The sequence below is a fragment of the Phalacrocorax aristotelis genome, chromosome 18 (assembly GCF_949628215.1).
Source record: "Phalacrocorax aristotelis chromosome 18, bGulAri2.1, whole genome shotgun sequence".
Taxonomy (NCBI): Eukaryota; Metazoa; Chordata; class Aves; order Suliformes; family Phalacrocoracidae; genus Phalacrocorax; species Phalacrocorax aristotelis.
This window is the reverse complement of record NC_134293.1, coordinates 2,898,316-2,923,556: the sequence shown is the minus strand read 5'-3', so window position 1 is coordinate 2,923,556 and position 25,241 is coordinate 2,898,316. Positions and strand designations below refer to the sequence as shown.

Sequence of the window (25,241 nt, the reverse complement as noted above, 5' to 3'; positions counted from 1 at the left end):
GCGGGTGGGAACCGCAGCACACCATTTTCAGCAGGCAGCTCTGAAACTGGGCAGGGAAGGGACAGGTTACGTGTCGTGGCAGAAAGCTGGACTCTTGTTATATTTTGGGTGAGATCTGTATCAAGTCCCAGACCAACTCTTTGCAGACCCTGGCGGTTTCTTGACAATAAAAGTTTCATTCCGTTTGCTTTGTGTGTTCAATGAGCAGTCTGTGATCTAAAATTAAGTTGCCTGACCCCATAAAATCATGGAAGCAGAAAATGAGCTCTTGTTCGGGCTCATAGGCAGCTCCCTCCCTTTCCATATCATTCCCCTAACCTTGCTGCTTATACAGCAACTCCCAGATCGAGCCTGCGTCTACGCTTCCAGATAGGATAGATGGTTCCTCCACATTTTATGAAGCCATTGAGTTGTTCTCCAGAAGCCCCAGTGAAGCTGTGGTTTCGTTACCTAACGTCTTTCTCTCTCACCTGTTTGTTCATGAAGACGTAGATGATTGGATTGTAAACCGTGGCGGTCTTGGAGAAGTAGGAGGGCAGGGATGCGAGAGCTGGCTGGATGGCGATGCCTTTGTTGGTGGCCACCACCAGGGCAAACGTGGTGTAGGGCAGCCAGCAGATGAGAAAGGCCATCACCATCGCGATCACCATGCGCGTCACCCCCCGCTCTGCCTGCTGCGTCGTGTCCGATTCCTGCTGCTGTGCCGCAGCCTGCGGCGAGACAGGGAGCAAGAGATGCCTGCTTAACAACCTCCAACAGTATCTCCATCCCTCGGGTGCCCTGACATCAGCGGCAGGTGTCTGTCAGCACAACTGTCACAAAAACCTGCCGTGAAGCATTTCATCCCGATGGCGACGTGCCTTGCCAGCCTTTTGTGAGCAGAAACCCATTACCTCCCCCGTACTCGCCGTACCTACCGCTCGCAGGGTCAGCAGCAGATTGGTGTAGGAGAAAAGAATCAGGCCGAGGGGCGTGACAAAGCAGGTGACAAACAAGGCCAAGATGTAGCTGTTGTTGTTGCTGCCACCGGTGTACCAGTTGGGCCCGCAAGAGGTTCTCAGACCTGGAACAGGTAAGTTTTGAAACAAGCCTAAGCTGGTCCTGGGCTGGGATAGAGGCTCAGTAACAGGCTCCAAAGTAGGCAACGCTGGCGCTGCCCCCTCTCTGCCCAAGCACCTCTCGCTTGCCCATCCCCAGCGACCTGGAGATCAGCCGCTGCAGTTTTTGGCTGGCCGGCCCCTCTGTGGAGGAGGGTGACGATTTGTGGCGTGCAGCGTTACGCCAAGCCTCCGCATAAGCAGATTTGGGCTGGGTGGGGGCTGGGTGCCACTCAGCGTGCTCCATCGGCCAGAGCAGCTCGTGGCTCCTACATCCATCAGACGCGTAGGAGCGGCTGCAGCGTGTTGTGCAGCGGGAAACTTCCAAGGAACAACCTCCAAGAGAGGATTATTGACTGATCAAGCAGGAGGTGATACCATTTCAAATACCAGAATAGAGACTCTCTAACTACGCTGGACTTGAGAACGATACACAAGAAGCTGCGGAGTCGAGCTCATCATGTCCGAAGCGCATCTCCCCTACCTTCGGGCACGTAGCTGCTCCAGCCCAGAAGCGGTGGGGTCGTCCAGAGCAGTGACCAGCTCCACGTGAAGGCGCAGCCGCTGACAGCGTGCCGGTGCTGGAACCGAAAGTCTCCCAGGGGTCTGCAGACCACAACGTACCGCTCGAAGGCCAGGATGGCCAAGGACCACAGCCCCACAATGCCTGGGGAGAGAAGGCAGGGGGGGGGGTTGTGTCTTAGAACAGGCTCTGCTGCTGCTCTGCTGCCCGTGCTGGGACGTGGCAGATTGTCATTAAGAGCTGTTGAAGTAAATATTGTAACAAGAGGTCAGATGTTTTTCTTACGGCAAGGAGAGCTGTGAGGATATTTAGCCCTTAAAAATAAAGTTGGCAATTGGGTGTCTGTGACGCATCGTGGTTACGACCACGGTTTCTGCGCTGGAGTGTCCTCGACAAAAGGTTTTGTGCCGTGTCTCACGCTCCTGGTGCACACACAGATAGCCGTGTGCTGACACAGCGGCCAGCCAGCACCCGCAACGCACACCCCGAGTGAGGACTCCTGATGTGCACGGGTGGTATTTCCCTCCCTGAGACGATCAAGACAGAGCATGTGGTGACATGGCAAAGCCAACCACCTACTTTAGCCTTTCCTGCATTAAAGAATAGGTTAAAGAGACAAGCGTTACATGATGCATGAAAGCATTGCCTTTAGGAGGAGCAGGGAGTTGCTGAAATGGTCCCCGAAGCTTCTTTGCTAAACACAATGGCCCCGAGCAAAGACCAAGACGGGTTCGTGTTCTTACCTGTCAGGGAGACCATGAAGCCCTCCAGCTCGCACATCTGCTTGCCGAACACAAAGAAGCCATTGATGTTGTTGGAGAAGCTGACGGAGCTGCCGCAGAGCGTCACCAGCAGGTTGGCCACGGCCAGGTTCACCAGGATGTAGTTCAGGGGTGACCGGAGCTTCTTGTACCTGATGGAAACCACGACGACCAAGCCATTCACAACCAAGGCGGAGACCATGACGATGCCCATCAGCACAGCCACTGACAGGTACGTGCCCCGCGGGGCCTGGTGGGGCCACTGGGGGCCATCGAAAGGCCCCGGGGTCCCATTATTTGGGGTCTCCTGTGAGCGGTTGGAGGCGTACATCGGTCTTCTGGAGCACCAGCGCCGGTGGAATTGATGCAGGTGACCCTTATAAAAGACCCTTTATAAAGCAGGTGGGCCTGACGCGCCCCAGAGGAGCTTTGCATTAAAATACCTTAAGCTTTTTTTTAATCTGAAGGGTTTGTCCTCCCACCCTCCCTTTTTATAAGCAGCTCTTTACTCTGGAGGGGATAAAGAGTGACTTAAAAAAAATCTGATGACTGAACAATGCATCATTTAATTGAGTAAACAGATTTTTTTTTTCCTGGTGCTTCCCACCTGCCTTCCCCCATAAGCATAACCCCTGCCCAGCCGGGGGGTCCGGGGTGCTGGGGCGCGGGGGGGGCAGCGGCGAGAGAGCCCCGCCACAGAAAGGGGCACAGGAAAATCCCCGCCGACCCCCGGAGGCCACGTCGGCCACTGCCAAAAGCCACGGGCTGGCCCCGGTCTGGTTCAGCTGCACTGGTTATAAACATATGGGATAAACATGCATTAAATGTAGTAATATAATTAATATAGTAATTAATATATTTTAATAATAAATATAAACTATATAAGATATATTTATATATTTATAGTATTATATAGAAGAATGAATTTGTGTATATACGTACACATTCATACATGGATGTACGTGGAGAGAGCATGCAAGACCGTGTGAAAGAGCATGTGATCTGTAACTATATATAATAAAATTTATACATGTGTAATAAGTAGTATATTCTTATGTCATATATTAAATAACTATTCTATACAGATAGATGCATACTATACTATACAAAAGTAATACGTTTAAACATATGAAATATATAATATACAGTATTATATATTATATATTTATTATATATTATAGAGTGTGCATGTATATATACATGCTTTTATATACATGCTTTCATATGTGTGTGCTTTTAAATGTAGCTACCTATATCTGTACCTACATATACTAGACATTCACATATATTTTTATATAGTTGATATATGCAACATAGAAATATTTTATACATGCATTTATAGACACGTAATATGTTATATATATAATAACATCATAATATAGAGTGCCTGTTTACATACAAATATATCTACATGCATGCATACATATAGACAGCTGTCTATAAAAAGTTATTTTTATACACATGTATAAATATATAATATATAAGAATGCATGTATTTATATATACATGTATACTTGTACTATATAGAGGAGAGATTAAAAAATTCTATATGTATGCAGCTAACATTGTAATACTAGAATATATAAAAGTGCATGTATATGTGTAGGGTTACTTATATATACATACAATATATAATATATATTTAACATCTATATCAAGAAATGATATAATATTATCTATATAAGTATTTTCTACACACATACCTATTAAGTATATAAAATATTTACATGCATATAAGAATTACGTGTAAAATATACTACAGCTAGTGTATTTATATACTTATACATGCATATATGTGTATCTATTTATAAAGCTACCTGTGTATAGCTGTCTCTTTAGACAGACATACAGACACACAGAGATAACTATAATCACTGCACAGACACACACACGTATGTACGCATCTCTAAGCCACGCATCCCGGGGGCGGCCGCAGCCCCGCGGGGCGGGATCTGGTCCCCTGCGCTCGTTGAACGGGGCGATGGACTCACACCCCGTGCCGGGCTGGGCCTGCCTGGGCGGCCGCCGCCCCACCGGGGCCAACACAGCCCGCGGGGCACCAGCCACCCCGTCCCACAGCGGGACCGTTGGCCCTGGGTGCTGCCGCTCCCTGCCCTGACGCCTCTGCACGTCCCCGTGTCCGGGGGCGCTCGCCCGGCTCCGGCTCCTGCCGGCGCTGCGGCCCCTCCACCTTGTCTGCGTAAAAATGGTACGGGGAAATGCCAAGCCTTGGCTTTTAAAAACAGATGAACAGACACAGCATATAATTAACTCATTCACCTGTGCACATACACCAGGTATATATGCACATTCGCACATAGATGAATGAGTGTATATGTAAATATGATGTGTGTGTATAGATAGAGATTTGTATCAGTTTAGGGGGGATGTAGGAATATCGGTTTAAGGGGTTGGACTAGATGACCTCTAAAGGTCCCTTTAATATATACCATTCTATGATTCTATGGTTCTATAGATATGTAAAGAGTGTGTGCTGTCTGTCTGTCTATATATCTATGAGGGAGGCTCAGTTCGGGCCGTACCTGTGCCTGGCTGGGCTGAGCGGCAGGGAAGCGCAGTATCGCCCGTGCCACCTTCACGTGCCGCCGGAGCCTGACGCGGCTGGTGTAACACGTGCAGGGACCATTGGCAGGGCCTTAATCTCAGCGCAAGGGTCCAGGCTGAGGCGCAGCGGTGGCGCAGGGCGAGGAGGGTGCTAACGCCGTCAGGGCGTCCCGCGGGAAATGGCAGCCTCTGAGGCGGGGATCGCCTGCGGCACCGGTGAGCAGCCCAGCTGCTCGCTGCCTCGACGGTCACTGCTGACAATATGCGTTCAGTCAATCCAAAACTACAGATAGACATTAAACGGCACAGCTGGAGCAGCTGTGCGGAGGGGGGGCGGGTGGCACCTCAGCTCCCTCCCAGACCAAGGAGGAATCTCTGCACCTTCACCCTGGGGAGGACGATCGCAGCGTCCCAGGTGGCAAAGCTGCCCTGGCCCCGGCCCGGGCACGGCACGGGGTGCCTCTAATGCCCGTCTGCTGATGCCGCTGAATAGCACCTTAACTGACGCGAAGTTAATGGAAACTTCAGAAAGGCCAGAGGTTCTTTTCTGTTTTAATCCTCCCTCAGCTGATCTCCCTCCCACCCTCCACCGCCGGCGCTTGCAGTCCCTGTGCGAACACCACGGCACCCTGCCGAGGCAGAGCAGGGATCCCTGGTGAAAGTGGGGGACATGGGGCCAGCGCAGTTACAGTATTATCATGGTTTTTCGCAGCAGCAAGAGATTGCAGAGTGGAGAATAAAGCCAAGCAGCACCCGATCCTCTGGTTCAAACCCATGTCCTGCTCCCCGAGCCCCCAGCGCTTCCTCTCTGGGTTTCTCGGTGCTCCATCGGAGATATGCTGTGACGCACCGAGCTCGCATGCGCCCGGGACCGTGGTACCAACCTGGGGAGACTCAAAAGCTGCACCGCCAGCATGGACTTTTTTTTTTTTCCCCTTTTTATTTTGGGTTCTCATTATAAATATTAACAAATCTGACAAAAAGTACACAGATAGATAATACTGAAATACAAAAGTCTTTTAGGATGCAGGTAAGGACAGTTTCTGCAGCCTTCACATGGTAGCAAAACATCAGTATCAAACATTTCACGAGGCCTGGCATGACGACCACCACTCTGCATGCAGCTGGGGCGGACAGACGGACCGTCCGCTTAGAAAAGACTGGGATACAAAGAGGAGGAATCCACACACACACACCACACCATGTCCTACTCCACCTCAGGCATAAATCAGTTTCATGGCAAGAGGTGCTGAAACAAACGGTGGATTGAAAGGAACTTTGCGAGGAAAGGGAGGCACAGCCAACGCGGCGCTCCCATTGCTCTTCTGGAAGCTCAGACCCAAACCAGGTTTTAAGGTGCTGGACCAGTGACAGACAGAGAGGATTACTGGGAACATCCTACTTGACACGCTGCCGGCATTCGAATAAAATCCATGCATATCTGGAGAATGCATTACAAATATTAAGTTATTAAAAAAGCCCCTATGAACGTTGGTGTCCCCCCCCCCTCATATCAAACAAGGTCATCACTTTGAAAAGTAAACATAGGTTTCCAGAGATGCAATTGCTTTCCAAAAAAAAAAAAAAAAAAAAGATAGCAACACACACACACAGAGCTACAGGGCTCAGAAGCTGTAGGTAATTGAGGCTGATGGGGAGAACAGCAGCTCTTCCTAAGAAATCATGGTTTAAAGGCTTCAGAAGTGTCTGCCGAGGTGCAGCGTTTCGCAGAAAGTTCGCTCATCCCACCGGGCGCCGGCTCTCGAGTGACCACGACAAAGCGTGTCAGCGTCCGGTGGGAGGAGGAAGCGGAGATCAGCCAGGGAGGGTCACAGAGGATGCGAGCTGGGATTAGTATAGTAATATTATTCTATTATTGCTGTGCCGTACACAGAAATTTGGTTTAGATGCTCTTTGAGGCAGGAAATGGACCAACCTGGTGGCCGTGCTGGAGCTGGGCATCTCTGCAAACATGATGCCGGCTTGGCCCCGAGGCTCAGCTCACTGCATGCCAGCAGCTCGCACCGTAAAGTGCTTCGGTTGGGTTTTAGGTAATGGCATGAATCAGAAAATGATAAATAAGGGAACAGTGATAGAAAAAGATAGCCTGAAAGCTGGCTTTGCTGGAAAAATAGTGGTGCTGAAGCCCGGCTGCATGGCTCTGGGCGGGAAGGCAAGGTTTCATTAGGAGAGCAGCTGCTGCAAGGGCAGAGCGAGACTTCTCTGCCGGTCCCAGGAAGCTGGAACAGCCAGCGACTTCGCTGAGCTTTTTATTTCACCCCCCACTTCTGCAAATGTGAAGCCACCCGACCCCAGGGACCGCAAGAGGGAAGCCGTGGTCTGCACAGCGCTTTCAGCTTGCTGGGTAACTTCACATGGGTTATTGGAGAGGATGAGCACAACATTTCTGGAAGAAAAGCAAACAGTCTTCCTAGATTATCAGGGGACACAATCATTCCAACGGCGGAGCATTAAATGCATAAAAGACTGTTTAGGCCCAAACCACAGAGACTGACAAACCACCAGAAATATGGCACAATTGCCTTGAGAAAATAGTTCCAGTTTTTAGTGACACCTTTTGCTCATATTAGACACACGAATGGAGACTGATGCATTCATTTTTGCCACTGAATTGCAAGGCAGCGAGAAGGTAATTCAGTAGAGCAAAGAGTTAGGAGAGGAGTCAGAACTGCAGTGCATGCAGGCGTGTGGTGTCCGTGTGCGTGTGCACACGTGCGTGCGTGTGTGAGCACACATGTGCATGCTCGTGAGTGGGCGTGTGAGTCTGTCAGGGTGCAAAGAGGCATTTTGGAAAAGCCTTAGGGGCCGGGACCTGCTGAGCAGAGCAAACCGCCGCTGCCTTCTTCCCTGGGAAGGGTTTCCCTGCAGCCAGGCCCTGGTGTGGGGTGTCCCGCTCTCCCGGCTGCCCCGGTACCACGATCCCCCCGTATCCAAAGCCGTAAACGAGAGAAGTCCAAAGGCTGTGGCCGGCAGAGCTGTGCCTGCCCCGGGAGCGGCCCCGTGGCGCTCAGTCGCTGAGGACAGCCCCGGGCAGCTCGTTTGTTAGCGTGTGCCAGCGCTCGATTTTCTTGTCCTTGTTTTTCAGGCAGTCGAACCAGTGCTTCAGCCGCTCGCCTTTGGCATTAATTCCTAGCACGACTCCACCTTGAGAGAGATGGAGAGAGGGAGAGGTGGGGTGAGGATCAGCCCTGCGAGGGATGCTGGGGGGTGCCGAGGGGTGCTGGGGGGTGCCGGATGGAGCCAGGTCATGCAACCGCTCTCACAGCATCCGATGACACGACCTGATGTGACACACAGGCAATCACAGCCCGGCTTCCCTGGCCCCTCACGGCTGTGGTCTGGGACCCGCCCCAGGCAGCTTGTTCTTGTGCCAAGGGCTGGATGCTCACTGCAAGTGCAGCGCAGCAGCTGTCAGGGATACTGGATGTTTGTCAGCAATAAATCACAGTGACCAGTAACAAAATCACAGGCCTAGACATGCAACAGAGATAAATGAAACCTCCCTGTTAAACCTGTTTTTTTACTCAGAATAAAAGACATGAAAGCAGAAGGGGAGAGGGAGATGCATCCTCCCCCTGTGTGGGTGCTCCTTGCGTGGGGGATGTCTGAAGTGAGGAGCAGCGGGGCTGGCTGTGGGAGAGGAGGCTCTGGTGCAGGGGAGGGATAAAAGAGAACAGAAACCCAGCAAGAATGAACGTGGGGATGGAGAACAAGCCAGGAGGCTGGAGAAGTGCAGAAGAACAGCAGATTAAAAAAAAGAGGCCAGGGAGACCTTCTGGCATGCCCCACTCACCTATGAAATCGTTTGATTTCCCGATATCGTAGTCCCACACTGTGACTTCCAAGGTCTTTTTCGCCAGGTCTCCATGCTTTATCTCATAGCAAAACTCCTGTTAGGAAGCAGAGACAGAGTCAGGACGAACCCGTGCTGGGTTCCTGCGGGGGCTGGGACCCCCAGGAGGGGGCTGGGCTGTCCATCCTCCTCCTCAGGCTGCTGCCCTTTGCTGCCCATGGGGAACTCAACCTTGATCCCTCACATAATGACTGAGGTTGGGGTTTGTTTTTTTTTTTTCCTTTTAAATCCAAGGACTGGTAAAAGTCCTTGGGCAAGAGCCACAACTGTCAAAAACCCACCTCATTGAACTCAGGGTTCAGCGTCTTCTTCTTCACCGCTGTCTTATGCTTTGATTTCTTGTCCTCATCTGGTTTCAAGTAACTGCAATGAAAGCAACGCAGCACGGTCACACACAGGTGCCGTACCCTGTCCCAGCGAGGAAGGCAGGTAGGGCCGCCCGGGTCCTCCCCTGCAGCCCAGACACGGGTGGGGGCACCTGCGGCTGTGGGACCAGCTCCTGAGCAGAGGCAGGGTGAGATGGGTGGCTGAGCCCCCCGAACCTGCAGCCCCCTCCTCCCCTCCTCTGCCAAAATGCTGGGGGTGGCTGGAAGGAAGCAGCATTTCCCCACATTACACCAGACAGTCGCTGGCTGCCATCAGAGAGCACTGATTATCCCATCTCCAGTCCCTAGGGGACACTGGCACTGCACACATGCTCCCAGCTCCCAAATCAAAGCTCCCAGCCCAGAACCAGTCCAGACTTGGGATCGTGTGACCGCTCTGCTCATCCAGAGCCTTGCCATGAGACAGAAACCCCACGCAGGTGTGTAAGAGGGAGCAGGAGCAAGTGCAGCGACTGCAGCTTCGTGCACCGCTGTTTCTTCCAGATATTTTGCAGCACAGCAGCAGGTCTGAAAAGCAAATGAGATTAAAGTGTCATCAAGCAGAGAGGGGACCTGAAATCTGGGCCAGGCCAAAGTCAATCCACGATCATTTCATGTTGGTGCTGCTCCTTTAAGCATCAGTTCTGCTTCCTCGTTACACTTTCCAGATCTTGCTTATAATTATAAAATTAGGGCTCGTACCAAGCAGCATCGCTTGTCTATCTGCTCTGATTCAAGCCCTGCAGATACAATCTACTGCAGATAGCATAACGGGCACCTACAAAACAACTGTGTGCAATAATGGGAATTATGCTACTTCAGGGACTGACCCTCCGTTGAGCATTTTAAAAAGCAAGAGTGGCTTTTTATGCAAACACCTCCACTCCTGAAGAACAATTAAATAAGAAGACAGAAGCGTGCTGCTGATAATCTCCATTACTGGCCTCCCAGGTGCGGTTTATCCCAATAGCTCTGCCTTAAAAAATACCATCCCTGACAGTACCGAAGTTTGGGTCAGCGCACTGGGACCACGGACGTGGGATGGGTGCATGTGGGGGTGGGGGGCTGCCGGCCCTTCCTCACCATGGACCCCCCTGCTTTGCAGACAGCAAGTTTAAAAAATGCCATCCACCCAAAAACCAGGAGCTGCGGTGACGCAGGGCCCCACGCCAGCCTCGCTCTGCGTCAGCAACCCATCACCTTCCTCAGCATCCCTTAATAGCCCCTGGATGACACCGACTTCCCTGAATCATTTGGGTGAGGCAGAGTCACAGCAGCCCATTACAGTCATTTTAATGTTTTTTTTTTTTTTTTTTAAATTGCTGATATTTTTCACACGGAAGGCACTCCCAGTCATTTACATTGCAAAGTGTCAGCGGGACCTGTAAATGTGCCCTCAGCTCTGTTAGCCAGGCCCTGGAGCCATCGGAGCCATGGGTTGCGATTAAAGTGCTGTCTGACCTAATTACACACACGTCGTAATTAGAGCCCTTCCAAAGCGCGGGGTGGTGGCCCCGCTGCCAGGCTGGGAGCTGGGCTGGGAGCCTCCTCTCCCTTGGGACCTGGGCAAGGGGTGATTAATTGCCCATCCCCTGGGGCTGGGGGCGGGGTGGGTGTGCCTGCACCCCAATGCCACCGGCCAGGAGGGCTGGACCTGACCCAGCAGCCATCCCCATCCCAGCAGGGGTGGCGTGGGCTTCAAGGAGTGAAAAGGCTGAGGATATCACTGGGAAGGAAAGCAAAGGCACCCGCAGGTGCTGAGCGAGGTCCAGGACCGTCGGGCACAGGCACCATCCTGCTCGGGGGATACCTATCCCCCCGCCACCGGACGAGACCCACCACCCACCGGGCTGGGGCCATGCCATCTGCAAAACCCAACCGAGCCTGTCTGCTTTGGGCCACCAGTTCTGTCCCCAGGGCCGCGTCCCTGCCGCAGACCCCCTCCCAAGGAAGGACAGCGCCGGCCGGCAGCCCCGAGCCTGGCAGTGGGGCACCACAGCCACCCGGCCACTGCCGAACCGTCGGGGATGACACGGTGTCCCGGCGCGGGGTGGGCACGGCCGCACGCCACCGGGCAGATCCTGCACCTACATGGCTTTGAAGAACTGTAAAATAATCACCGGCTCCAGGCGAATGCAAGCCGTTGCCGTGATGCCCTCATTTACATTGCCTAACGAGATCAATTAATTTCCATTGCAGGGAGAGGCAAGAGGGGACAGCATGGCTTCACCGAGGGCTCGCAGCGTCAGCATCTCGCCCGGCCTGGCGCAGCCGCAGAGCAGCACTCACGTTTTGACGTAGGGGTCGGAGTAGCCGTTGGCGTCCATGGCAGCCAGGTGGGCGCAGCGGATGATGCCCACCAGCAGCCCCTGCTTCTGTGAGCTGTACTTGAGGGAGATGAGGATCCGGCCACGCTCCTCCAGCGACTTGTCCTCTGTTTTATCTATCTGGGGGAGGGAATGCACCCAGTCCGGGGGCTGGTCCAGGACACAGCCACGGCCAGACACCCACCTCCCCGGCACAAGGGATGCTCTCCCCATGCCTGATCACGTTTCAGGGGTCAAACTACCCCATGCTCCCACGTGCCGCAGGGAGAAGCTGCTGTATCTGCAGGCCCACGGTGGGGGATGCTGCTCTGAACCCACCACTCACTGGCAGCTGCTTCTCCAGGCAGATGTTGAAGTTTTTGGTCTGGTTGGGCTTCAGTTTCTTCAGCGGGATCCGCGTCTCCCCAATGAACTCGTTGTGGCGGAACTTGTCCTCATCACAGACTGAGATCCTGCAACAAGCATGGAGTGAGCGGGACCGCCAGGGAGAGGGGAGGTGGTGGCACGAGGGAAGGGGCTGCCCTGTGGCACTACAGCTCCCCCCAGCAAGGGTGTGACATTGAGGCCACCGTTCCCCAGCCCAGTGACTGGGCACCTCCTTCACAGGCAGCTGGAGGGCATCAATCCGCTGCTACAGCCCAGCCAGGGCAGCTCATGATGTTTCAATGTGACACCCAATACCTTGGTATGCTTTACCCCCGCAGCCGAGACCGCAGGCTGCCGGGATGGAGGACGGGCCAGGTGGAGGCTGCGCTACACTATGTCTCCCAGCTCCATCACACAGCTGCCCATGCAGAGCTACCTGCACGCTCTGGCTGGGCCCCACAGCCACCACAGCCACTTCTCCTGCTCAGACCCCATCCTGGCCAGGGGTCCTGCACCCCCCGGGATTGCTCTCACCCCGCTGGGGACTGGGCTTCCTCCAGGGCAATGCTCACGAGCTCTGAACATCGCAACCCTGCAGTGCCACAGACACTGTGTCTAACGCACGCCCCAGCCCAGGCACTGTCAGAAAAGCAGCCTGGAGCTTCAAGCATCCTAATGGCTCTTCCACTAAAACATCAAGTCATTGGTGACTAAAGCAAAGCTATTCTGAGCTGCCGTCAGCCCAGCTGCATCCTGCCCAGCCGAGGAGGCTCTTCCTAAATCTGCTGTCAGACCGCGCGGCCGGGAGAAGCGTGCCTCCCGCAGGGCTCCCTGCTTTCCCAGCAAGGAGCCCAGGCACTTTACTGAGCGTGGCAGCTCTCGGGGTGTCCTCTGGCACTGGGCACCTGTCTGCCCAGTCTGGGACATGGAGGGGATGCTCCACCTCCTCTCCCACCAGGTAGACAAGACCGGGAAATATTTGCAGACTCAGCCTGTGAAAGGCATCGCACCTCAGCCAAGCGAAGCTCTCAGCCCCGTCAGGGTCTTGCACAGGGCCGGGTCCCGGGGTGCACCCCATGCCGGCAGGCTGCGTCCAAGGGCAGGGATGGCGATGCTGAGCAAAGGCTGTTTTCTGTGCAAAAGCTATAAATGCCTTTCTCTGAGCTGGCAGCTAATGAGTCATTTCTCTGCTGCTTCCCAGCCCGCTCTGGGCGTCAGGAGAGACAACAGAAGAGCAAAGTTAGTGAGTGCTTGCAGGGAGCCGCCACTCACAGCTCCTGAAATCCTAGAGAGAAGGCCAGGAGGGTGGTGGCTGCCTTGCGAGGGACTGGCCGTCCCCCAGCAGCGCTGCCTGGAGCTAGGGACAGGGAAAGCCATTCCATCCCCCTCTGAAGAGAGCATCCCACATCCCGCACCCCCACGTGAGCCACGCAGGGACTGGCTGAGCTCCCCATCCATAAAGGAAAGGCATTTCCCTTCCCTTCTCTCCTTTTTCCCCTTCTTAAATTTTTTTCTACAGTATCTTCTCGTTCTTGTGCTGCCTGATTTCTTCTTTCACACACCCCAGTTGCTGCCCATTTCTCATGGGTGGCACCTCTGCCTCCAGGGACCACACTCCGCCTTGGTGGGTTTCAGCAAATGGGACCTATTCAGGAAGGAGTAAAAGTAATTAAAGATAAATAGTGCTCTACAATCCCACCTCAGAGTAACTAATTGCACACCACGCCTCTGGCCTATGCAGTGCCCGGACAGCTTATCCATGGATGGTTTGACCACCCTCATGCTCACAAGTGAATAACAAGGTGGCGAGGGAGGCACGGACATGGCTCAGTTTCACGGCACAAGGACTGTCAGAGGTGGGTCTGACCTGACCTGCTGACGGGGGAGCGGGAGAGGAAGGGGGTTTGGAAAAAAATGATACAACTGGGAAGACGGGGAGTGCTGGTCTCCAGAAAACCATAGCTGGATGCAGCGTTACTATAGATACCCATGAAAAAAACCCACCCCGCCGCAACTGTAAAATCCTCAAAGAGAATCTCAAATGCCGGCACGATATTTCCTACTTCCCTTCCTCCTCTCACCTCTCTTCTAAAGAACAAAACCGAAAAAGGAGCAGCAGCAGCTCCAGACAAGAAGCGGCACTTGCCAGGCATGCACAACCCCACACCCATCTGGCCAGAGCTCTGGGGAGGGAAAGCAAGCGCACAGTTATGAAAGCTGGGCTGAGGAGGAGAGGAGCGTGGCCCTCACAAGGAGCTGACAGCCAGGGGTCTATTTTTACACCCGGCAATTGCAGAGCGGTGCCGTCTCCTGCACACTCCGGGGAGGCAGGGTTTGGTGCCGGTTTTATCTCTTAAGAACATGAATAACAAGATTGTCCCCTGACAATATTTAGATATGCCCCAGAGGCACAACAAGATACTGACTGTGATGTCCTACTTGCTGTGAAGCCCCAGAACCACCCAGGACAGGCAGAAGCCCAGGAAGGAAACGGCTGGAAGACTTCAGTGGTGGTGGTAGGGAGAGCATCTCCAGCGTCGCACTGGGAGAGGACGAAGAGCCCCACCGAGCCCCGTTTCGCTGCCCACGGGGACACTGGAAGCCCCTTGCTCCCACCTTGCGGCTCTGAGAACACCACCCCTGTGCAGCATGCTGCAGGTCGGAGACCTTCAGCTCAGCCCCAGGCGGCTGCAAGCCCCTGTGCACCCTCCCCAGGGCCGGCTCCTGCCCCCCCTGCCCCCCCAGCCCTCCTCTAGCAGCAGCCAGGGCACAGGAACACCCTGCAGGAGCCAAACCACCACAGCCGCCCGAGCTGCAGCCCACCGAAGGGCAAACCCTTCCCCAAGGGAGAAGGGTGACAAATGGGGGTCGTGTTGGGGGTCCACAAGCCCCAGCCTGCCCCAGTGCCACAGAATGCATGGCCCTTTGTCGCACAGGACCGACAACACCCTGGGCAGACCCGCGGGTGCTGCGTGATGGTGCGAGCCCAGCCTGGCACAGCACTGGGGCGACGGCTACCCTTGTCCCCACTGATGTCCCAGGCTAGTTAAGGTGTTTATGCAGAACTGGGTCCCTTGGGAGGCAGTTTTTGGCACATCTGCAAGACCTGGGAACTGCCTCTGCCTCTGAGCAGCACGATGGAGCCGGAGACACTGCCAGGTCTCTCCCAGCCCCATTTTCCCTCTGGCATCTGTGGCCATCTCTCAGGTGGGTCTCCACATTTTGTGCCCATCCACGTGTAGTGACCAGAGGAGGTTCAGATGCAGAGTTTCGTGTCAGGTCTCCCAGTCCCTTGGACTCAGCCCCTGAACCCCAGTCCCTCATCTTCACTGGGACCGTGTTTTTAACTCGGGCAGGCTGGCAGTGCACTGGCCCCATAAGTGAAGGCAGCGAGGCTGAGTCAGATGAGCAGGCAGCTCTGGCCCCAGCTGTCCCTTTGGAAACAGGCGTCATAATTACACCGGCTTGAATTTTATTATGAGAAATTGATGTGATGGAATTTTTATGCCTTGGGTTAGAAAAATCAGCTCCATGACAAACAGCAAGAGACGCCTCTGGCAGCCACGTTCACCTGCCATCTGAGTCCTTTAACTCAAACATCACCCTCCCTCGTCTCTCTTTATTAAACCCAATCCCTTGAGCTCGGCTTTTGATTTGACAGCTTCCACTGAGGGGTCCTGATCTCTAAGTTAAAGGCTGTGAAAACTACCCTGGAAGAAAACTAAGCAGCAAGTGAACAATCATTGCTTATTAAACTTATTCTCCCTCCTACTCAGCCCGGGCTCCTGGGTTACAGTCCTGACTCACTGTGCAGCTCAAGCAACCCCGCTCCGCTGACTCACAATTTCTGCTCGCACACGCGTTCCTCCGGCCTCTTTCCTGTCGTGGAAAGGGGGAACAGGGGTCAGCGAGGCCCCTTTTCCCCAATGCATATGCATGAAATAGGCAGCGGAGCCTGAAGATGGGTCTCCTCTAGCTAAGTTCCCTTATGGTCCCTATAGCAACTTGGGAGGCTCTCGATGGAGGAGCTGATGCACAGGTGATGCCTGCTTTGCTTAAGGACAGGCAATGCCTAGCAAGGAGAGAAAACAGAAAAGGATGGTGCCCTGAGACTGTCCAGGTCTCCTACAACCAAAAGGAGGATTTGGTGCTGGGGCTCCATTACAAAACGCCTCAAAGTCTGAGCACAGAAACCACAGTAAAAGTTAGAGGAAATTATGAGTGTGGCTGCAGTTCCACAGCAAACCTCATTCAGTGCTTCTGGAGTAAAGCAATTTGGGACCCCGAATCTCTAAGTGTCTGCAGTATGTCTATTAGATCTGATCAAATACTATTTTCTGAATAATATATTTAATGAGTCAGGTTGTTTGTCAAACACATGATTAAACAAAGAATTCCTGGCGTTCGTGAGCTAGCTGAGTATCATATGAATAATGCATCACTTCGCCAATATATCTGGATATGAATAATTGTATCCCGTATCTGGCCAGCTCTGATATTTATTATGAATACAATCTATTTATTGCATATTACATGTATTATTTCAGTGTAGGCGATCGTATTCTGCCTATTCCAATTTCCCCTGCAGCATTTCTCTGCCTCCCCCTGTCATGTCCCCCGGCTTCCCACCACCGGAGACTGTGGCCGAGCTGCTGCGGCACAGCCGTGCTCGGACCGCAGACAGGGAGCAACGGTGCCTGCAGACGGGGAATGGGAGCGGGGACTGCAGTGTGGGATTTACCCCTGGTGCTGGCAGGGAACATCCCCCTAGCCCAGCCCTCCGAGTCCAGTGCCTTTCGAGCAGCTCTGAATTTGCCTTCTCTCAGGATGGTGGGTGGTTTCATTGCTATTAAGCCTTGGGTTAGACTCAAGGATATTTAACTCAATGAATGGATGAGACCTTTCAAGATCCTCCCACCTGCTGTGTTTCATGAAATCTGAAGTATCTGGTGTTTTTTGAGGCGGTGGATTCATTAACAAAATCCTGCTTGCCAGCACAATTAACTGGGCTGCCTTCACCTCTCCTTCTCCCTTGGGGGTGGCTCTGCTTGGGGACGTGAACCCCAGCGGCCCCCAGGGCTTGGGTCCATCACAGCAAAGCCACTCGACCAGCTCAGATGAGGCTGCACAGGGATGAGGGGCAGCCTGCGGGGGCGCAGCGCGGGGCTGGGGGCTTGGGCAAGAGTGCGTCCATTACTCCGCTCTCCAGGAGGCAGAGGATGCCCCTACAGTGGCCCTTGCAACAAGGTGAACGCGACTCGTCCCCCCAGGAGGGCTGCAGGCACTGGCAGAGTGCCCCATGCCAACACTGACCCACCAACCCATGCTAGACATGCCCTGCCAAGAGCCCAGGTGGGCGTGGAAGATTTTTTGGATGCTTTTCCAGCTTTTCCACTGCATCGCACGCTCTCCAGGCAGCAGGGAGGGAAAGGCTGGCGGCAGCTTTGATCTCCGCCGTTATTTTTACATTAAAGAGCCTTTGTAGTCGTGTTCCCTGCCCCACCATGAATCTCAGCACCAAGGAGGCACCTGGGGAACGATCACCTCCCAGACCAAGGGGAGCATCGCGCATGGTCTTTCAACCACCAACAGCTGCCTTGTAGGAGCCTTGCCTGATTAGCACAAGGCAAGCCAGTGGCCCCGCAGCTTTGAAGTTGCCTTTTCCTGCCGGACACGGAGATATTTTGCAAGATGACAAGTGGGCAAAGTGAAGCACTGAAGGCAGGACGATACATGGCATGGGAGATGCTCCCTGCGGGAAGCAGCGCTGGGAGGGTGAAGGGCCATTGCCACTGGTGTTATGGAGAGGCTCATAGCGGAGAAACAGCTCAACCCATGCCATAATAAAAAAATCCTCGGTGAGCCCAAGCCACCAGGGACACCAGCCCATCCATCCCTCCTCATATAAACCAAAGAACCCTCCCCAGCCAGGCAGCAAGGACTCAATCCAGCGAGTATCTGAATGAGGAGGTGCAACATTTTGCATCCTTGTGCTTGATTAAATATCCAGTGTTTGAAAAGAAGAAAATCTGAGCAAGGAATTAAAATAAAAGATGGATTTTTCTACCTTGTGGCTGCTTTGCAAGAAGTCTCATCTCATCTAAACCTGCCTTAGGATAACTAAAATCTCCTTTGCCAATATCTTCAACCGTGAAGGTGGAGAAAAGAAAAAAGCGTGGGCCGTGGAATTGCTCTTAAGGAAAATGAAAAGCACTTGAATTTTAGGCACTGGCTCCGCCATGCAAGATAAGAAATGGAGCCACAGTGCTCAGAAGCTTTGTTTTAGCAGAGGAATTCCTTAGGCCATAAGCAAGAGTTTGAGTTCCCACCCAAAATCCTGCCAAACCTGCCGGGCAGAGCTGCTGAGCAACTGCCCAGCGCCCGGGGGCAGGCTGGGCCCTGCCGCTGCCATGATGCCCGTTTGTGCCGGTGGCCAGAGCTCGGCACCAGAGCTGGGCTGGGGAAGAAGCACCGAGCACAGGGAAGGACACGGGGCCACCAAGGGTGTCCCAGCACCCACCCTGCAGTACGCTGGTTTCGGAGCTGGGACTAAGAATTGTTACTGCATTTGAACATTTACACACCCATCTACGTGTGGGACAGTTTTTCAAGGGCTCAGAACCCTGACTAGAAAATTTTTTGGGGCCCACACAACAGAAGAGGCTGAAACCCCCCTGGGAAGACCCACCACAGCCAGGGAAGGAGATGGCCCACACGACAGGCAACAGTCCTGCGGCAGAGGAGCCAGCTGGGAAACCTTCCCCACCCAGAAGTTTTTCTTTAATTCTTCTCCAGAGTCATTTCCAGGCAAAACCAAAGCCACAAGCTCCAGCCCTACAGCAAGCTCCACTTCACAACCTTCTCCACTCTTCTGCTTGCCCAACCTTCCCAGGGAGATGGCAAAGCCACCTGAGGCCCTCTAAAAAAATTATAACATCCAGCCCTGAGTTTGCTGGCTTTAGGTCATCTTTGGCAGGCCAATTGCCATGGTAACACCGAGGATGCGATTGCCCTTTCTGCCCCGCGCAGGAACAGGCTGGTCCTGCCTGCCGGCACACAGGGATGGGTGCTGCTGAGGTGCTCAAACCTTGAACCTCATCAGTGCTGGGGCGGTGGGGCTGGGGGCTCCCGCGCCGCCGCGCTGCCGGCAGGGACTGGGCTGTGCTAAATCCCACAGAACAGCCTGCTCCCTCTGGATGCAGTGCCAGACCCCAGCACTATGCCTGGAGGTGAGGTGGGTATTCGTGTGGCCCCCAGGGTGCTCCGGGCCACCGGCCACCCTCGTGGCAATGTCATTGCGGGGCTCGCCACCTCCATGGGGCAGGCTCCAGCAAATCCCGTTGGCTAGCTGCAAATGCCAATGAGTCAGAATTACACTTGGATATTTCTCTCCATGCCAAGAGGATTTTGATCCTTAATTATCACCTAATTCACCGCGGTTGGCTGCTGGAAAGGATAGCTCAGCTGCAAAGTGAGATCTCTGTGCAGAGCGCTGGAGAGCCTGGGAACCTCCCTGCAAACAGGCAGCTCCGATGAGCGGGAAGGCATGAGATGGGTGGATCTGATGGCATGAGGAGATGCCAGACCCTGGCGGATGGTGCCCCTGCATGAGCAGATGAAGCTTCACAGGGAGTTTCACTCCCTGCAGAGTGCCTGGCTGGGAGCTCACACAGGACAACCGCACTGCAGGCGAGCCTGAGGCTTCCCTCGCCTCCCTGGAAAGGCACCCTTTGAAGCTACTTTGGGTAATTGGCCATTAACCCACCTTGCCAGCAATCTCCTGAGCTCCCCAGGGAGCTCCCCAGGCAGAAGCACTGTCTCCATTCAGCCATGTCCCCCCGTGGAGCAAGCGGTCCCTGCGTATCACCCCGGGGTCCTGCAAGCGGGGTACCGGGATCTGTGCACAGCATTTAGCTTTGGAGCGGGCGCAAGGAGACCCACGCGCTGAGCCCTGCGGGAGCCCACAGCCACACTTGGCTTCCCGCAAAGTGCCCGCAGCGCCCAGGCTGGCGGGCAGGAGCAGGGGCGTGCTAACAAGGGGTTTCTGTGGGGAGGAAGGGTAAATCCAGCCCAGCCCACACACAAGTTTCTGTGTGTCCCCTGCCACTGAGCACCCCACGCCTCCCTGCTGCCTCCTGAGACCGGCCGAGCGCAGCGCTTCCCTGCGGAGAAGCAGCTACCAGGGACCTGAAAAGGTGAGGGTCAAGTCCTTCTGCTCCCTGGTGCATTTCAGCAAACAACTCAGCCAAACGTCTCTCTACAAACCGATTTCCATGCTTGAAGAGGCTGAAAACTTCAAAGCCTGGAGTGAAAAAATAAACAAAATACCCACCAATAATAATAATAAATCAGAGGCTTTCCAGCCCGACAAGGCTGCCGCACTTTCAGTGTGACTAATATTTTCCATGTGAAATAATATTCTGTGGTGCTAAATTTCTCATCTCTATGCACACTGCAGACAACAGGTGAGCTCTGCCCAAATTCACCTCTGAGCAGGACCTTTTATACAGCAGCTTCGTGCTCTCATTGTGGGGAAAATAATAAACTCCCAGGGTACCTGCAAATAAGGAAGGTCAGATTCCAGCCACGGAGCCGACAAAGCCCTGAGTCCTTGGAGCAGGATGCAAAACCCTCCTTTGTTTGACAGCAGATCTCACAGCAAATCCTCTGGCGCAGCAGTCCACACCAGAGAGGTGACGGAGCGGCCAAGGCCACCCAGCACCCTCCCTGGTCAGGATCCATCTGCAGGCTCTGGGTCACCCCCTGCCCTCACCGAGGTGGGAGGGTGGCCAAAACAGGAAAACCTTTGCATTTGCAGGGGTCTGACCCCACAAAGCAGCACTTCCAAGCCCGCACGGCTCTACCACACCACTCCTGCCCACCTCCAGCCCCACACAATGGCCCCCAGCCCCTGGACATGCCGCCAGGAGATGCTGAATACGCGGACATTGAACCAAACCGAGAGACTAAAAGAAACACATACAAACGCTCTTCATTTAGTTTGACTATAATCCATAGATGCCTCCAGATTTCTTTCAAAAAAAAAAAAATCAGCCTTGAAAGGGGCCCAGAGCTTTCCCAGGGGCATTTTCCCAGCAAGATGTCACCACAAAGCCTTAACATGTGCCTGTGAGAGCTGGGCATGAAGAGGTTAAAACCAAATAACAGCAACAGGGAAGGGACACGTGTTCCTCCCCCAGGGCTGGGCTCAGCACCCTGCTCACCCCACCGAGGCCCTACCGTAGGGTCTTGCGGATCATGTCCTCGTCGGTGATGCCATAGTAGGTGAGCGTCTCGTTCCAGGTGGGGTTTAGTGTGTTGCGCAGTGTTTTGGTTCTCAGCTTATTCGCCTGGAAAAGGAAAGGAGTTGGAGGTCAGCTGAATGCACCGATGGGCAGGGAGGGGTAGAAAATGAAGCACAGTTTGGAGATGAAGGGGCAATTGGTGCTGTTGCTCTTCTGCCCCAGTGCCGTAACCTGGCCCAAATCCACGCTGACCGCAGCAATAATCCGAGGGGCAGAGACACAGCGACTCATTCATTTGCAAAGCAATCCAACTCCACATCCTGCATGCTGGAAACAGCCAGCAAAACGGGAACCTTGGCAGAGCACAGCGAGAGGACAGGGATCTCATTTATGCAGCAGGAGAGAGGGAGGGAAAATAAAGTCTTTTCAGGTTCATTAAAAAATACCAATTTGCTATTCTGGCTGTTTATTTGCATTCCTGCTCCCAGCACAGCTCCCGTTCCTGCCTGACTCAAAATAACTTCCTTGATACACATTTTGTTAGCACTGGCAACTCTTCCCAGCGCTGCAGCTCTGCAGAGCGGGAGGCCAGGGACAGAGGGAAAGCAGCAGGCTTCAAATGGGGCTTCTCCATCAACCCCCCAAGCCTGGGACAGCCTGACAGAGCAGCAATTTTCCCCCCTCTGATTAGGTGTAAAGTCAGAAAGTTCAGTCCCTGCCTCAGTCACGTGGCATAAGGAACTCTCGTGAAATCAGTATTTCAAAGTTGTCTTGTGCTTATTTATGGGAAGCTGCTACATTCCCCATCTTTGGTTCACCGGCCCTGTGCTAGAGGCGAGTGGGATGGGAAGCACGGGGTTAAGAGAAGACCTTGTGCTTGCAGCTAAGGGAGGGGGGGGCACCTTGTTGGCACATCCTTTCCCCACCAAAAGCACCCCAAACGCATGACCTATTCCAGACAGCCACTGGCCGGAGGAGCTGCCGGCGCAGAGGAGCCATTGAGGGACCGTGGTGCAGCATCTCACTCCCAAACCCTTCGTGCAAAGCAACTGCCTGCCCTGGGTTTGATCTCTCAGATATAAAGAAAGCCTCTGTATTTTGTGCTGTGCTTTCATTGAGCTTCCCAAAGCCACTTCTGCTTCTGAAAGAAACCCGGGCCCTGGGCAGCGCTGCGGCGGCTGCTTGGGCACCGACAGGGGCTGCGTGAGGAGCTGCGAAACGCCAAGCACCAGGTCAGGAGGAGGACACCCCCAGAGCAAGGCAGGATGCTCCATGAGCCGACCGAGATGCAGGGGCAGGGACTCTGTTAGCAGCAGCATCTAAAGCCCTGCAACACGACTCGCTTTCCACCTCACTGAGGCAGGAGTCCGTCTGCAGCCCAGGAGGAGAAGCCGGGCAGCGCACGGGCAGCCAGCACTGCTGCTCCCAGGCACCAGCCTCACTGAGTCGGTCCCTGCGTGCCCAGAGGCATGTCCAGGGGCGACAGCAGCGCGATGCAAACCAAAAGAATGCACAGATAGGTGCTCTCATTTACGGCTTGCCATTCCCATTGATTTAATACCTTGTTTGCCTTAAATCTTTCCCAACTTTGCAAAGTTGCTTCAAACAAGGCACTTTGTCATACCAGGTTTCATCCCATACCTATTTTATCTCCTTCCTTGGTGGTATTGTGGCCACCGTGCCAGGCTCTAGCCTGAACAGCAAGACGTGTATCAGAGGAGGAGGTGGGAGGTGACAGGGACAGCAGGGAAAGTGCCTTGATGGCATCCACTGCCTGCTGAGACCTGCTGGGGCCTGATCCTGGGGCTCTGGGGGACTGGGAAGGAAAGCAGGTTTAGCCGAGAGGGTAATGTGACTGGCATCACCTAGCAGCTAACGCTGCCCTGGGCAAGGGGCCCAAATTAAATCAGAGGAACTGAACTCTGGGAGCGGCTTCTCCTCTCATCTGGAATGACCGCCGCAGTAACCAGCTCATGTGGAGACCTGTGCATGAGGCAAACAAATCCCACCCTGCTTCCCATGGCTTTGGCCTGCACTCTGCCGCAGCTGCCTGAGAGCCCAAGACTGGGACAGAAACACCCAAGGGATCCCAGGACCGTCCTGCTGCCAGAATGACTGCGCAGAAACCTCCAGCCCAGGACAGGTGTGATACCCCCCCCCATCTGCTCACCTCTCCCAGAACAGATTTGGGCAGTGCTGTATGGAAACAAGGCACAGAGGCAGAGAAACCACAGAGGCAGAGGGACACGGGCAAGGAGAGGGTCCCCCCACAGCTGCTCCAGGCTTGTAGAGTCTGCAGCTCCTGCACTACCTTCAGCTCAGAGCTTCCTTCCCACCTCTCTGCTCTCCATCACTTCCAGCAGAAATGCTAATCAATGCATTTGCAAAACATGGAAATGTCAGATAATATCGCTAATGAAAGCGCTCCTGGCTCTCCTATTTTCAGTGGAACTCGAAATGTGGTTAAAAACTCCCTCTACCGCCCTGAACATTATGAATTAATTCAACTGAACCGTAACAAGTAAATATACCTCCCCCAAAAAGGTCTTTCCTTTAGTGTAAAATAAGAGTGCAATTAATATTCATAACACATATATTTAGCATTTAAATTCAACATCCCCATCAGTTACACCAAACTCTCACTAGACATCAATATCTTTAATTACTCTTCTCTCCAGCAAGTGCTGAACCTAAGTAGATGGAAATATTTCCCTTACGATTTATACTCTGCTTTATTATGATCTGAGGGGTTTTAAATGCAAAAGAAAAAGGGGGAAAAAAAAGGAGCTGGTTTGTTTATAGCTCCAGATCGTTTCACTTGGTGCTTCCCAGGGGCTTCTGGAGCGCAGCAGTTGAACTCCCTGCTCCCAGGAGCGAGGAGTCAGGGATGGCACCTGGCTCCCAGGCAGTGGTTTATCGGAGAGGCACTTGCTACCGCTGCAAGGATGTTTTTAGCCCAAATTCTTACCTCCTGCTGCCATTTTCTCTTGCTTGCCTGAATGAGAGCTGGGCAGGAGACACAAGGGCTGGCTGCAGCAACCAGGAGCCCCTGGGTGAGGAGCTTCTCCCCGGGGAACCTTCTGGGTCCGATTTCAAAGGGAAAGGTGCAGCCCCAGGAAGGGAAGGAGAAGCAAAAAGGCAGCTCACCTTACTGGCTCCGGGAAGCAAGTGCAATTTGACGTATGGATCGGCCAAACCATTATGGTCCATTGGCTTCAGGCCCTGGAGAGGAAACAGCAAAAAACAGGAGTTAGGACACCGGCAAGATGCTGGGCAGGCAGGGCGGCTTCGCTGAGCCCATCTACCGATGCCCGTCTCTCCAGGATGTCGTTGGTCCATGGAGTAACTGCAGCTTCCCCGGGATGTAACTGCAGCTCCCCAGGCGTGGGGAAGGAGGAGAGTATGGTTGGTGCAGGATCCGGGCTGCGCAGCAAAACCCAAGCACGCTCAGCATTCAAACGTCGCCTGCAGTCTGTGCCAAGGAGGGGCTGCGGGAAGGCTTCTCGTCCGCACTTGGCATCGGCCACAAAGCACCTCTCCACTCTTCCAGCAGCCGACTCTGATACCCTGATCACAATTAATCTGTGGGTTAAGTAAATCAGTGCAGTGATCTTCAAGGTTTAAAATTACAGGGTTTTGTCATTTAATAATTGCTTATGAGCAAACATACACCTCTGCTGTTGTGGTGTTACTTTTAAGCGCTCCCAGAGGGTGTGATAGCACCTACCTACTCTTCGTTATTAAGGCGCAGCTGAAGGAAGAACAGCTTTCAGGCCAGCGGGAAGCTGTTGCCAGCTGACTGCTGTGGTGTTTGCAGGGAAATCTGGGGCTACCAGAGCACAAACGCAAGGGAACACTCACTGTGGCCATTCCTGATGGATTTTCTACAAGACCCTCACAGCTCCTAAAGGATGACCTGTATCATTTTTGTTATAGCAATGCACTGGAGTTGATCCTGCTTCAGGCAGAGGGAGGAGGCAAACCTGCCCTTCTTCTAAACAACGAGCGGGCTGAAAAGGATCCAAGGGTGAAGCACAAACCCAGCCCAAAGCCATAACTGGACGGACTGCATAGAAACAAACCCCACGGGGTAGGGAAGCAATACAGGAGCATGGAAA

The 25,241-nt window shown here is 53.6% G+C and overlaps 2 protein-coding genes across 2 annotated transcripts in view; both read right to left on the bottom strand.

Moving 5' to 3' along the window:
- Positions 1-313: 313 nt before the first annotated feature.
- LOC142065945 (pinopsin-like) lies at positions 314-2,816 on the bottom strand. Its single transcript, XM_075112763.1, is given in 6 exon segments — positions 314-461; positions 463-710; positions 918-1,063; positions 1,582-1,764; positions 2,364-2,688; positions 2,733-2,816. Coding segments are annotated over 6 exon segments (1,134 nt in total).
- A 3,047-nt stretch (positions 2,817-5,863) lies between these two features.
- DOC2B (double C2 domain beta) overlaps positions 5,864-25,241 on the bottom strand; it is a 36,904-nt gene continuing 17,526 nt past the window's right edge. The window contains exons 3-9 of the mRNA XM_075112798.1: positions 24,271-24,345; positions 21,119-21,228; positions 11,838-11,964; positions 11,475-11,632; positions 9,102-9,183; positions 8,761-8,857; positions 5,864-8,111 (exon numbers count right to left, since the gene is read on the bottom strand). Coding sequence (XP_074968899.1) covers positions 7,975-8,111; positions 8,761-8,857; positions 9,102-9,183; positions 11,475-11,632; positions 11,838-11,964; positions 21,119-21,228; positions 24,271-24,345 — 786 coding nt within the window. The 3' untranslated portion in view covers positions 5,864-7,974. The remainder of the gene's footprint in view (positions 8,112-8,760; positions 8,858-9,101; positions 9,184-11,474; positions 11,633-11,837; positions 11,965-21,118; positions 21,229-24,270; positions 24,346-25,241) is intronic.